The sequence below is a fragment of the Labeo rohita genome, chromosome 23 (genome assembly GCF_022985175.1).
Source record: "Labeo rohita strain BAU-BD-2019 chromosome 23, IGBB_LRoh.1.0, whole genome shotgun sequence".
NCBI lineage: Eukaryota > Metazoa > Chordata > Actinopteri > Cypriniformes > Cyprinidae > Labeo > Labeo rohita.
In genome coordinates this window covers 23,252,183-23,267,251 of record NC_066891.1, presented here as the reverse complement: position 1 = coordinate 23,267,251, position 15,069 = coordinate 23,252,183, and the positions used below count along the sequence as shown (strand labels likewise).

General features: G+C 32.0%; 1 protein-coding gene across 2 annotated transcripts in view; it reads left to right on the top strand.

Annotated features, from left to right (window-relative positions):
• Positions 1-15,069, top strand: part of cntn3a.2 (contactin 3a, tandem duplicate 2) — a 104,433-nt gene that overhangs the window by 58,604 nt on the left and 30,760 nt on the right. For both annotated transcript variants that reach the window (XM_051097185.1, XM_051097186.1), the window contains 3 exons: positions 3,273-3,423; positions 7,686-7,813; positions 12,935-13,104. In XM_051097185.1, the coding sequence (XP_050953142.1) occupies positions 3,273-3,423; positions 7,686-7,813; positions 12,935-13,104 (449 nt within the window). The remainder of the gene's footprint in view (positions 1-3,272; positions 3,424-7,685; positions 7,814-12,934; positions 13,105-15,069) is intronic.

Below are 15,069 nucleotides of genomic sequence, written 5' to 3'. Positions count from 1 at the left end.
TTTTAACAAGTAACACTGAGAACTGTTATAATAGCATGTGGGTGTCATTTACTTATTTAAGACTAGAACAGATAAAGTCTAGAGCACCTTAAAAAAAAAAGAACTTCTACAGTGCGCTGGAGTTTTTTTATATCTATAAAAATGATAGTGAGCAGACTTGGAGTCAGTACTTTTTAATGTAGCTGTGAGTCACTGGTTCAATTGGCACTACAAAGGAATGACTAGTGCGGTTTGTGAGAAAAAAATAAAAAAGGTTGAAACTGCAGTATGACTGATCATGAATATCAGAACACAGCTCTCATCCACTGGCGTGCGCTGAGTTTTTTACAGGCAGATAAACTCTGGAAATGGGCTCACACTCCAAGGAGCTGCCCTCTTTTCAACATTTCCCATAAGAACATTGATTTTGCAACATTTAGAGTGGGGTGGCGTGGCACTGGGACTTTCAGTAATGTTAATCCACTATTGATTGGCTGGTGGGAGATGAGGAACTGTGGCCGCTCTGTTGACAACATGACAAAGCCACAACTGAGGGGTTCACTGGTGAAAAAGCCTTCCAGTAGACAGTGACAAAGACCAGAGAAGAATCTTTGTCATCAGCTCATACAGGGACAGAGAGAGCCAGAGAGAGATGGTGGAAAGTGGGTAGAGGTCATTAAGGACACCTCTGCTTTCTGACTGCAGCCAATTCCTTCACGGGTCTTGTCTAATGATGTTTGTGTAGGAGCCAGCAACCCTCCACGGGCTAATTAGGTAATAGAGATGCTATTTAACAATGCTTTAGGCCGCAGCGTGTTCGCTATGACGGTGCATAAGCAGCTTTCCCATTCGCAGCATTGGTTAAGCGCAGCTTCTCGGCAGAGGAGATACATTAGACCCAATTAGTGCAAGACTTTTAGCCTTGCGTCATCGCTGTCGGAAAATGTCTTTCATGTAGGGGCTACTTTGAAAGCTGAACAACATGTAAAAACACTGGTGTCATCTGACTGTGTAATATCAGCGTGGGTTGATGTTATCCCTTATTAGGTTCCTGTTATTAACAGATTTAAAGTTCTGTTTTTATTTATTGATCATTTTAAAAGTTTAGTTTAGTTTTTAAGATTTTTTTATTTTGATTTTGATTTTATTTTTCTAAATATAAATTTTAGATTTTTTTTCAAACCAGAGATATTTTAGTATCTTTGAGATACAATTATAGTTAATATTTTCAATTATTTTTTTATAAATAATAATTTTATATGTTTTTTTTCAAACCAGTGTTATTTTAGTATCTTTGAGATACTATTATAGTTAATATTTTCAATTTGTTTTTTTTTTTATAAATAATAATTGTATATATATTTTTAAACCAGTGTTATTTTAGTATCTTTGAGATACAATTATAGTTAATATTTTGATTTTGATTTTATTTTTCTACATATAAATGTCATTAAAAACATTCAAACCAGTGTTGTTTTAGTATCATTGAGATACTATTGTAGTTCATATTTTCAATTTTATTTAATTTTTTCTAAATATAAATTTTAGATTTCTAGTGTTTTTTAATTTATACTACTATTATAAATTACTATTATTAATTTATAATACTATTATAGTTAATATTTTCAATTTTTTTATAAATAATAATTGTATATATATTTTTCAAACCAGAGTTATTTTAGTATCTTTGAGATACTGTTGTAGTTAATATTTTGAATTTTATTTTATTTTTATAAAAATAAATGTTAGATTTTTTTTTCAAATCTGTGTTATTTTAGTATCATGGAGATACTATTATAATATATATTTAGATTTTTTTTTTTTTTTATAAATATAAAGTCTATAAATATATTTCCATTTTCAAACCAGTGTTATTTTAGTATCATTGAGATATTATTAATATATTTTTAATATACTATTATATTTAATATTTTCAATTTGATTTTATTTTTATAAGTAATAATTTTATATATTTTTTCAAACCAGTGTTATTTTAGTATCATTGAGATTATACTATTATAGTAAATATTTTTATTTTATTTTTATAAATATACATTTTATAAAAATGTTTATAAAATTAACCAGTGTTGTTTTAGTATTATTGATAATTATACTACTATTATAATTAATATTTTGAATTTAATTTAATTTGTATAAATATAAATTATATAACATTTTTAATTTCTATCCAAACCAATGTTTTTACTATTATAGTTAATATCTTGAATTTTATTTTTCTAAGTATAAATTTTATTTATAATTTTTTTATAATCATTTTTTTATTTTATTTTTTATAAATATAAAGTCTATATTTTTTTTAAACGAGTGTTATTTTAGTATTATTGAGATACTATTATAATTAATATTTTAAATTAGATTTTATTTTTATAAATAACATTTTTTTAAAAAGTCAAAACAGTGTTATCTTTGTATCATTGAGATACTATTATAGTTAATATTTTGAATTTGATTTTATTTTTCAAAATATATATTTTATAAATATTTTTATATTTTTATGTTATTTTAGTATCATCGAGATACTATTGTAGTTAATAGTTCTTGTAATTTTTTTTTATGTTTTTGTCATTTTTATTAGTTTTTGTTGTTTTTAAATGTAAATTTTTATTTCAGTTTTAGTTTGTTATTTTAGTACATTCAGTTAAATAAAAACAAATAGAAATGTTGCCTTGGAAATTGGCTGAAATCATTTGAAATCAGTTTAAACAATTTTTTAATGTGATTACATTTACTTCATTCTTGGGTCAAATGTACAGTAAATACAGTAATATTGTGATTTTTTTTTTATTTAGTTAAAAACGCATTAAGTGAACTCCACTTCATAAAGACACATTAAAAGAAATTTTGTGATTTATCCTAAGAGAGATTAAATTATGGAAAACCCAAAAGTGTGTTTTTTGCCCTTTTTTTTTTTCCGGATGATCCCAATATAGACTTGGTCAAATTGTGGTTGCTGACTGCATCCTGCGCAACCTACTTCTCAAAACCACCTGCACCGTGCAAATTGCATTCATTGCTAATTTTCTTACCTGATTTGCATAATTCCTTTAGTGAAGCGCTAAAACAACAAGAGAGCATTGAACTGAAGTCCCTCCAGAATTTGCATTGAACTATTCCTTTAAGAGAAAATGCTAAAGTGGTCCTACATCAGCATTACACACACACACACACACGAAATGCTGCTTTCGACCCTGCCGTCCGTTTACAGTAATGCGTGCGAAGCATCCGTGCCTGAGGCGGCAGTTTGACTCTCTTGGCCCTGTGTTTTTCCACAGCCTCGCCCCCAGACTTTTCCAGAAGCCCTCTCAGAGCGCTGCTTAAAGCCAAGACGGGTAGCACAGTCACCATGGAGTGTAGGCCGCAGGCTTTTCCCACAGCCATCAGCATGTGGAGGAAAGGCAACGAACCGGTGCAGAGCTCAGAAAGGTACGGATACGATCTTTTTACTCTTTTCTTTGTGTTCTTGTCTTTAATTCCTCTTTCAGACCATCTATTGCGATCAAGGCTTCACCCCAGCAGCCCTGCTATGTTCACACTATCTGTGCACAGCCTGCAACCGAACAGTTATCAAAGGAAGCCGCATTGCCAATTGTGGTAGCTCACTGACCATAACACTCATGAATTATGAAGCAGGCCATTAGGCCGGGCCGGCAGGAGGTCGCTCGACATTTTGGGTTGAGTCTGTCAAGTATGAAATGATTCCTGGTAGGAGGCCACTTGAGAAAGCGCAGCGGATCGCAAGCTTGGCTCTTTTTATAATGAAGTTGGATTAAATAGTATGGGGAGAATCCTGTCAAGGGTGGAGAACTACTGTGGGAAAACAATAGATTTGCATTAAGCCACAGTTGTTTGTTTTGAGAGCATTCGCTGAAACGTCCTAAGTCCAATTTAACTGTAAGCGTATTGCCGGGGAATTGTGCATTACAGCATTAACATTCCAGTACTGGGATACCGGCATTTGCTGTCTAGTACTCCAGATGATATATTGTGAATAGCCATTGATATATAAGGAGGCTGGGGGCAACTGTAAGATCTTTTACCTTTTTTTTTTCATAAATCAAATGCTATACATCTATATGCCATCAGTAATAGTACCATTACATTTTTACATTGAGAAAGCCTTGAGAATAATTTTGAATTTAATACAAGATTTTACCATTACGGGGACGCTTGTAACTGTAGAAAAATACTTATCGTAATATTTTAGAAAGATAATATCACAGCCTTAGTATACACTCCCGTTCAAACGTTTGGGATTAGTTAGATTTTTAATGTTTTTTAAAAAAGTCTCTTATGCTCATCAAAGTTTGATCTAAAATAATATTATGAAATATTATTGCATTTTAAAATAACAGCTTTCTACTTTAATATAGTTTAAAGTAGAATTTATTCCTGTAAAGCAAAGCTGAATTTTCGTCAGCCATTACTTCAGTCTTCAGTGTCACATGATCCTTTAGAAATCATTGTAATATGCCGATTTATTATCAATGTTGGCAACAGTTGTGCTGCTTAATATTTTTTTGCAACCTGTGATACTTTTTTCAGGATGCTTTGATACATAAAAATTTAAAAAGAACAGCATTTGTTCAAAATCAAAATCTTTTCTAACAATATGTCATATTAATATAACAATATTATTATTACTTTTTATCAGTTGAACACATCCTTGCTGAATAAAAGTATTACTTTTTTTCAAAGAAAGAAAGAAAGAAAACATTTACTGACCCCAAACTATGAATAGTAGTGTGTATTGTTACAAAAGATTTCTGTTTTAATTCAATGCTGTTGTTTTTAACATTTTATTCATCAAAGAAACCTGAGAAAAATATCACAGGTTAAAATATATATATTAAGCAGCAAAACTGTTTCCAACATTGATGATAAAACAGGAAATTAGAATGATATCTGAAGGATCATGTGACACTGAAGACTGGAGTAATGATGCTGAAAATTCAGGTTTGCATCACAGGAATAAATTACATTTTACAAGTATATTAAAATAGAAAATTACTATTTTAAATCACAATAATATTTCACAATATTACAATTTTTTTCTGGATTTTTAATTAAAAAAAACGCAGCCTTGATGAGCATAAAAGTCGTCTTTAAAGAGGTCATCGGATGCAAACTTCACTTTTACATGTTGTTTGAACATTAATGTGTGTTGGCAGTGTATGTACAAATCTACCCTATAATTATACAGATCCATGCAGTGGTTTTTAATTAATCTGTAAAAGTAATATCCCCTTTTTCAAATCGAGCCGTTCTCAGATGCCTGTCGTTGTGGCGTCACACCCACAGAGGCCGCTCCCACAATAGTTGATTGACATGAGCGTCTTACCTCAGATCAGCTGTAACAGTCCAGTAACTTTCCTTGTTTTGATGCCGAAGCAGGGATGTAAGTTAGACAAGAATATCTCAGATTGAGCGATTGAGGTGTTGTGTTGCTGGATGTAATAATGAACATAGTGGTCGTCATTTACTCCCGACATCTGAGCCACTGAAGATGCAGTGGATTACATTTGTTTGTGAAGAGAATGCGCCTCCCGATCTACATATATCCGTCTGTGTTCACGCGAATCATTCATGATCCAGCTTCACTTATAGCAGAAGTGTGTATAAGGGTTTTTTTATGAATCTTTGCGATCGCCTTTCCTTATAACATGGTAGTTAGGAAGTTTAGCGGCTAAATGCGGCTGAATGTGGCTAAAGTAAACAAGATCGTCACTCCACAGAGAGAAGAGAGGGGCGGGGCGAGCAGAGCTCATTTGCATTTAAAGGAACAACCCCTTAGAATGAGATGATTTTTGCAGAGCTCATTTTGACAAAGTAAAAAGGGTGTTGTTTTACAAAAACATTGAGAAATTTTAATCAAAGTATATTAGAGACTTTTTATTAAGACCCTAAAGAATCATATCAACTTGTGGAAAATGGGCATCCGATGACCCCTTTAAAAAACATTTTACATTGCATTACATTCACATTACAAATCTTACTGGACCTTTTAAATGGCAATGTATATTAACATTACTAAGTAGTTTGTAGTTTTGGATGAATATAATGCTGATTCATTTAGATCAATATAAATAATATACACTACCATTCAAAATGTTGTGGTCAGTAAGATTTTTTTTTTTTTTAATTAGTACATTTCTTAAGCAAGGATGCAATAAATTGCTGAAAAGTGACAATAAAAACTTACACTGTAATAAAATAAGTGCTGTAAAAACCCAGAAAAATCCACAGTTTCCACAATAAAAAAAATAAAATAATAATAATAATACAGCGCCACAGCTATTTTTAAAAATTGATAATTATAAGAAATCTTTCTTGAGGAGTAAATCATATTAGAATGATTTCTGAAGGATCATGTGACACTGAAAACTGGAGTAATGATGCTGAAAATGCAACTTTGTATCACAGGAATAAATTACATTTTAAAGTATATTAAAATAGAAAATGTCTATTTTAAATTACAATAATATTTCACAATATTTCCATTTTTTCTGTATTTTTAATCAAATAAACGCTTCCTTGATGAGCAGAAAAGACTTCTTTAAAAACATTAAAAATCTTACTGATCTCAAACCTTTTAAACAGCTGTTTATATTAACATTACTAAGCAGTTTTTGGATGAATAGTGCAAATTCCTATAGATCACAGAAATAATATACAGTACCATTCAAAATTTTGTGGTCAGTAAGTTTTTGTATTGAAATTAATACATTTCTTACGCAAGGATGCAATAAATAGCTGAAAAGTTATAATAAAGTCTTACACTGTAATAAAATAGGTATGATGAGTAATGATGCTAAAAATTCAGCTTTGCATCACAAAAACAAATTACATTTTAAAATATATTGAAATAGAAAACACTTATTTTAACTTGTAATAATATTTCAGAATATTATTTTGCTATATTTTTGTCAAATAAATCTACATATAATTTTATAAAATAAGTCACAGCCCTTTCTATTAATATATATTGATCAGCCAATAAGCCAAAAACTTTTTTCTTTGAATTCAGTCATGCAATTTTTTTTAATTACTAGTGTACGTACATTTGTGACCCTGGACCACAAAACCCATCTTAAGTAGCACGGGTATGTTTGTAGCAATAGTCAACAATACATTGTAAACAGCCACACAGCCAAGACAAAATACCAGCAACAGCGTAAGAGGCTTCTTATACAGAGTTGTAAAGGGTTTGAGTGTCATTGATTGCAGTTCCAGGTAAATAGCAATTACTGTAAATGAAATTGAAAGCACTTCAAGTTATAGGCACTTCGCATGTACATGAGAAAATAAGGTTTGTATTTCTTAAGAGTATGTATATATAGAATATGTTAAAAATGTAGAACAAGTCAGGAACAGCTTCAAATGATGGGGCGGTAGATTGAGCGATGCAGCCTGCTGTTATGGCTCGTCACTTTACGTCTGAATGACTGTTTCGTGTGAACGCACACTCTTCAGCTTCATTGGCTCTCGGGCAGCTGCATGCAACCGAGCCATGGAGAGCTTCCAATGTACAGAGATTTATGTGCCATTCTAAAGAAACACATTATGTTCTTCCTACTACATTTCTACTGTTCCCGAAATATAAAACACATTTGTACTCGGAAATCAGCTCCATTATGTGTTAACCAAGGTTAAATTTGATTTGAGAGGATTGTGCTTCTCTCCTTTAGGATAACTTTACTCCCTGATGGAACACTTAGAATTACAAATGTGACCAAGATGGACGGAGGAAACTACGCTTGCTTGGCTAGAAACCAGTTTGGTGCGGCCAGCACTACAGGAAGACTGCTGGTCACAGGTATGGATTACTGTAATAGTATTATGGTCTGGGCTTCCCCTTTGCTTTTGCTGCAGATAGATGTTATTTTAGATCGTCGTTCAACTGTGGTAATGTTATGTGGGAAGAGGTGATTTGTCTCCAAACTCTGGAGGCTTTACAGGCAATTGTGTTCTTGATACGGCTGCACAATTAATCAAAATCATGACAGTTTCGTATAGAGATAGTTAATCCAAAAATAAAAATTCTGTCAGTTACTCTCCCTCATGTCACCGCAAACATTTCTTTCTTCTGTGGAGCACAAACAAAGATGTTTTTAAGAATATCTCAACTTTTTTGTCCACACATTAGACGTCAGTGGGGTTTAACAGTTTCAAGTTAAAAAGGAATATAAAGGTAGCATGTTAATGAAATATGAAATATGGCAAGGCATTAATAACATCAAACCAAACTTCTTTTTGTGTCGTGACATTTCTGTTATGACGTAGCTAGTCACGTGACACGCAAGAACCAATGAGGGGTTTTTTAAATTAATGTGACATAGGATTGATGAATAAAAAATAAAAAAGGTTATTGTGACTTTTTATCTCACAATTCTGACTTTAAAACTCATAATTCTTTTCTTCTCATAATTGTGATGCAAACTCATAATTCTGACTTTTTTATATAAAGCAGCAATTGCATGTTATAAAGTCAATTCTGAGAAATGAAGTCAGAATTGCGTGATATAAACTTGCAATTGCAAGTCAGAATTGTGAGACATAATTTCTTAGATATAAACTCGCAATTCTGAGAAATAAAATCCCAGTTCTGAGAAATAGTCAGAACTGTATGATATAATCTCACAATTGCGAGTCAGAATTGTCAGATCTGCGAGACATAAACAGGTCTGAGATATAAATTAGCAATTCTGAGAAATAAAGTCGCAGTTCTGAGAAACTGGGTCACAAAAAGTAAAAAGTCACACTTTTTACTTTTTTCTCAGAATTGTGACTTTATATCAATTGTGAGTTATTAAGTTGTTAATTAAGTTATTAATTGTGACATATGAACTCACAATTGTGAGAACATATCAGTCTTTTTTTCCCTCAAAATTGGACTTTATAACTCGCAACTGCGAGTTAGGTCTCACAATTCTGAGAAATAAAGTCAGAATTAAGAGAAAAAAGTGAATTATGAGATATAAACTCACAATTGTGAGAAAGTCAGAGTTGCGAGATATAACCTTATGGATAAACGTAAAAATTTGCGAGAAAAAGTCAAAGTTTTCCATTGTACTACTTTATGACTGATCTGTAATAATAATGAACCACAAACTACGGGGGAATCCATTATTTGCTTTACAAATTTTAATAACAAAATTGTCATTTTGTTATTACAACTTCAGTTTCATGTGAATATCTTAATGGTACTATTTTATTGTGGGCCTATACAGTGGCACATAAAATTGGTAAATAAAAAATACCACGGCACATCAAGCACTGAAATACAGAAATAAAAATAGAATATTAATTTTTTTTTTTTTTTTTTTTTTTTCAATAATTAAACAGTCGTCAGAATTGGTATTATGGCTTTACCAGACTGCACTTAACATTTTATGAAAATCAAGCTCAAATTGAGTTAACTGGTTTTTGACCAGTGAATGACGATCTGTGTTTTGTCTGTCATAAGAACAGCTGTATCTGAGGCAGCAAGTGCATCGCATTATGTGCTTTGATCAACGTACATGTTGTAAATTTTATTGTAGTTATATGGGCGCATGGTTTTTCTTGTCTTTTAATACACTTGGCCAAAACCTCATGATATAGCGATAAAGCTCTATATTCACAGGATATTAATAACGTAGCCTACAAAAGTATATTGGCTACAACTAGACAGCAAAAAAATATAAAATAAAGCAAAAAAAAAAATTAGCTTTTATAGACATTGTGTTTGAGTAAAGAAAATGCTGTACTTAATCAAACATCAATTATTTATTTAACCTTACATTGTGAACAAGCGGAGAACTGTCCCCAGTCTGTGCACATGGCGCTTCGTTCAGTGAAAAAAATCAGAAATGCATTTTTGCGACAGGTTGACTGGTGTATTTTTAATCTTTAATGACGGATAGGGACGTGGTGACGTCACGCGACAATTGTTGCTTATTGTCATTGTGTTTTTTCCAATGAATTTGAATGAATATTCGAATTAATAAAATTAGTTTTATTTCTTTTTTGTTACAAAATTTACATTTATTTATTTTTAACACTGCACCCCCAGCAGCCTCAGCACCCTCAGCACACACCCTTACTTCCTGCGGTAATGAACGTGACACGCAAGAACCAATGAGGGTTTTTTTAAATGAATGTGACAGTGTTAATATAGTATGGAAGCACGTTTCCGCCACTGAATAAAAAAATTAAAAAAAGGTTATTGTGACTTTTTTTTTATCTCACAATTCAGACTTTTTTTCTCACTATTGTGAGATATAAACTCGCAATTGCAAGTTATAAAGTCAGTTCTGAGAAATTAAGTCAGAATTACGTGATATAATCTCGCAAATGTGAGTCAGAATTGTCAGAATTGCAAGACATAATTCTGAGATATAAACTCGCAATTCTGAGTTATACACTCTCAATTCTGAGAACTAAGCTCAAATTTTGAGAAATTAAGTCCTATTTCTGAGAAATAGTCTTCAAATAAAAGCTAATTAATAATAATAATAATAATAATATAAAAAGTTACTTGTTATAGTTTTGATTTTTTATAAGTAATGTACTTGATATAAAATAAAATAATTACTGTACATTTATGTTAATTCAGCTAGTTTCTAAAGCAGCATTTCTCATTTTTTTTATTTACTTCAACTTGATGTACTAATAAAATAATAATAAAAATTCAAAAAATAATAAAAATGCATAATTCTGAGATATAAACTCACAATTCTGAGAAATAAAGTCCCAGTTCTGAGAAATAGTCAGAACTGCGTGATATAAACACAACTGCGACTCAGAATTGTCAGAATTAAGAGACATAAACAGTTCTGAGATATAAACTCACAATTCTGAGAAATAAAGTCACAGTTCTGAGAAATTGCAAGACAAAAACTCACAATTGTGACTTTTTTTCTCAGAATTGTGACTTTATATAAATTGCGAGTTATTAAGTCAGAACTGTGACGTATTTATAACTCGCAATGGCAAGTTTAAATTTCACAATTCTGAGAAAAAAGCCTGAATTAAAAAAAAAAATTCAATTGCGAGATATAATTTCACAGTTGTGAGAAAGTCAGAATTGCGAGCTATGCTGTAAACTCACATTTGTGAGAAAAAGTCAGAATTGTGAGATAAAAAAGTCGCAATAACCTTTTTTTATTTTGTATTCCATACTATAGCTAACTAAAACTAAAAGCAAATTAATAACAACAATAATAATATAAAAACATAAGTTACTTGATTCCAATTCAGCTAGTTTCTAAAGCAGCATTTCTCATTTTCATTTACTTCAACTTGATGGACTAAAATAATAGATATATAGAGGAATAATAATCACAAATAATAATGAATTGCACACAACAAAATACAAAAAAAAAAAAAAAGCTATAATATGGTACAGTATCTCAGTGATACTAAAATTACACTGACGTATTTGACATATTTGATTTAGACTCTGTATAGATTAATTGATCTTTCATTTATTTGATCACTTCAGAAAAATTGCATTAAACCACTGGTGTTGTATGGATTATTTTTACACTACCTTTATATCCTTTTTGGAGCCTGAAATTGTTGGACCCCATTGACTTTTATTGTATAAACAAAAGCAGCTGAAATGTTCTAATATATTTGTGCTTGGGACAACATAAGGTTAAGTAAATGAGAATGAATTAATTTTTTTATTCGAGCCCGATGAGTATATACAAAGGTGTTCTGCCAATTAGAGGATTTCTGTTTCACATAGTTCATTCTGTTTTTATAATGCATTCTGAAAGGAAAGTTGTTTGATTGCTTTCTGGGGCTTACATGCTCCTCTAGTGTAATGCGATGGGTTGAGCGGTTCAGCTCTCCAACTGGCAGGTTTCTTTTTTTCTCTCTCAGCTCAACTCAACAGGGATGGGATACAGTGGCTTTTTGTGTGTTGTTGTAATTACCCATTTTCACGCTCCGCTTATGGCATTGCAATTACCCTGGATTACACTAATGGAGTGTGTGAGGGTGTAGGTTATAGGTTGAGCGTGCACAATTTAGAGAGAAAAATATAGAATGCTGCATTCGCACTCTAGGTTTTGCTGAGATTACTACATCAATGTCTTTCACAGCAGATTCCACACAGCAGCACATTTGAATATGAATCTGAAAGGAAGTAACCTCCGCATTAAGCAACTGGGCGCTTAAACACTGATGTCATCAAAGGGTCATCAGTTGAATAGTAAATGAATTTCCCTTGATTGTTTGAAATTCATGAAGTTCATTACACTATTTTTTTTTTCCAGAACTGACAAAAAAACTTTTATTGTAACTAATAATTAACTAAAAAATCATTTTGAAATACATCCCAGAATGACCCTATTTATTTTCCTCTATGTATATGTGTGTGTATTTGTGTGTGTGTATTTGCTTCTGAGGTATTACATCAGCCCACATCAAAAACTGGAGCAAGAGACTACTAAGCCTTTTTTCTTATACAGTAGATAAAGCTGCAGTGTCCTGCCTAGTGGATAGAAGTAAAAATCCCATTCATTTCCTCCTTAGAGAAATTGGTTTTTAGTGATATTGTATAAACCTTTCAAGACAGACCTACTGTGAGCTCCAAGGTTGTTAATATGCCTCTGTAGCAGTCTGAGGAAATACACCGCGGTGCTTCATCATGGGATTAGTAGTTCATTCATTGATAAGGACACAGTCTCCTACCGTTGTCTGCTTCTGATTTTCAAATATTTTATTTTTGCTGTAAATCGTACAGTCGGTTAGTTTGGTTTCAGGCTCAGAGCTCTTGTACGTGGAGCACTGATTTCAGGTTTTGGTACAAATGTCATGATTTTCATTTGAGATCTGGTTGAAAAATGGCTCTTTTGATTATATAATTTAGAATTTATATACATATATGTATATATTTATATTTATGTATATTTCATTAATCAGCCTAATGTGTAATTTTGAGCAGATCCGACACAAATCACCCAGGGTCCAGTGGACATGGAGATCATTGTTGGGGAGAGCATCGTGCTGCCCTGCCAGATCTCGTGTGACCCTGCTCTGGATGTCTCTTTCTCCTGGGCCTTCAATGGGCAGCTCCTCAATAAACTGGACCAACATTATGAGCATGTGGGTGGGGTAAGTCATATTTTTTCTGTCTATATTCTTTCTGTCTGTATTCTGCTTTATGCTGTTTAATTTGTGATAGAACTGTGTTAAGATTTTCAACAAATAACTACCATTTTAACTTCAAACAGTTTCTTCACCCTTGTGCTGTGCTGATTATCCTTTACTTTAATTTGGTGTTTCCAGTCAAAATTATCAGGCTTTTTAAAAACTGATTGTAAATCTCTCATTTTGCTATCTAGGATTCAATCTTTTTGTCAGTGTGATTTCTTTCAGTTAGCACTTTTTTAATGTCTTTTTGGAAGTGTTTGTAGTTGTAGTTCTCATTGTAGTTGGTTTGTAGTCCTCACTGATCTGTGCGTATGCAAAAATAATTTTGATTCATATTTGGTAAGAAATGTATGAGCAATTTTTTGTAGGCCAGTCATTTCGGCCGAAACACCACAAGTGTAACAAGGTGCCAAATCTATGGAAGCCCATTTCCACCACTGAATAAAAAAAAGGGTAATTGTGACTTTTTTTATCTCATAAATTTGTGATAAAAACGTGCAATTTTGACTTTTTTCTCAGAATTAAAGAGAAAAGAGAAGAAAACTCAGAATTGTGAGATGCAAACATGCAATTATGGGGAAAAAGGCAGAATTGTGATACAAACATGCAGTTACACCCCTTTTTAAAACTGAAGGTGCTTTAAAAGGTTCTTCACAGCGATGCTACAGAAGAACCATTTTTGGTTCCACAAAGAACCATTCAGTCAAAGGTTCTTTAAAGAACCATCTCTTTCTCACCTTTTTATAATCTGAAGAATCTTCTTTTGCCACAAAGAACCTATTGTGAAACAGAGGTTCTTCAGATGTTTAAGGTTCTTTATTGAACCATTTGGACAAAAAAAACTTTATTTTTAAGTGTGAATGAGAAGAAAAGTCAGAATTGTGAGATACAAACATGCAGTTCTGAGGGGAAAAAAAGAATTGCGAGATACAAACAAACAGTTATAAGAAAAAAGTCAGAATTGTGAGGTACAAACATGCAGTTGTAAGAAAAAAGTCAGAATTACGAGATACAAACAGTTCTGAGAAGAAAAATCAGAATTGCGAGATACAAACATGCAGTTATGAGAAAAAAAGTCAGAATTGCAAGATACAAACAGTTCTCAAAAAAATCTCACAATATATCCAATATATCCTTTATATCTCACAATTCTATCCTTATAACTAGCAAATGCAACTTTATATCACACAATTCTGAGAAAAAAGTCACAATTGCCTGTTTACATCTCACAATTCTGACATTTTTTCAGAATTTTTGTGAATAAAAACATGCAATTCATGATAATTCAGATAAATAAACTTGCAATTGCGAGTTATTGCGACAAACATGCAGTTATGAGAAAAAAGTCAGAATTGCAAGACACAAACATGCAGTTCTAAGAAAAAAATCGAAAAATTGTGTTTATATTTCACAATTCTGACTTTATAATTCGCAATTGCGATTATATGTCACGCAATTCTGAGAAAAAAACATCAGGATTATGAGATGTAAACAAAAAAAAGTCAGTTAAGTGAGGTTGCCTTTTTTTATATTCAGTGACGGAAAATGGCTTCCATACAAAGTCCCCCAAAAAACTACAAAAAAAGTATGCTGCTACTTTCAAATATGACAGTTATCCTGGACTAATTTAATTTAATTAAAGTTAAAACTAAATCATACTGTATGCCAGTGCAAATGATTTGAAAGAGATTTATAAAAAGTACTATTCATTTCTCTCTGTAAACCCTTTCTGATAAAGAAAAATGCTGAATGTACCTTTAACGTCTTGGTGCGGTACAGCTGCTGTGACAAATGAATTTATTATACTCATTATACTCAACAAATGTCAGATTCTGAAGGAACAGTTCCTGTAGTTTACTGTATAATGCTACTATACTCTGAGCCAGGCCTACTGTTAAAATGTGGACTTCTTGGCAGGGATCAATT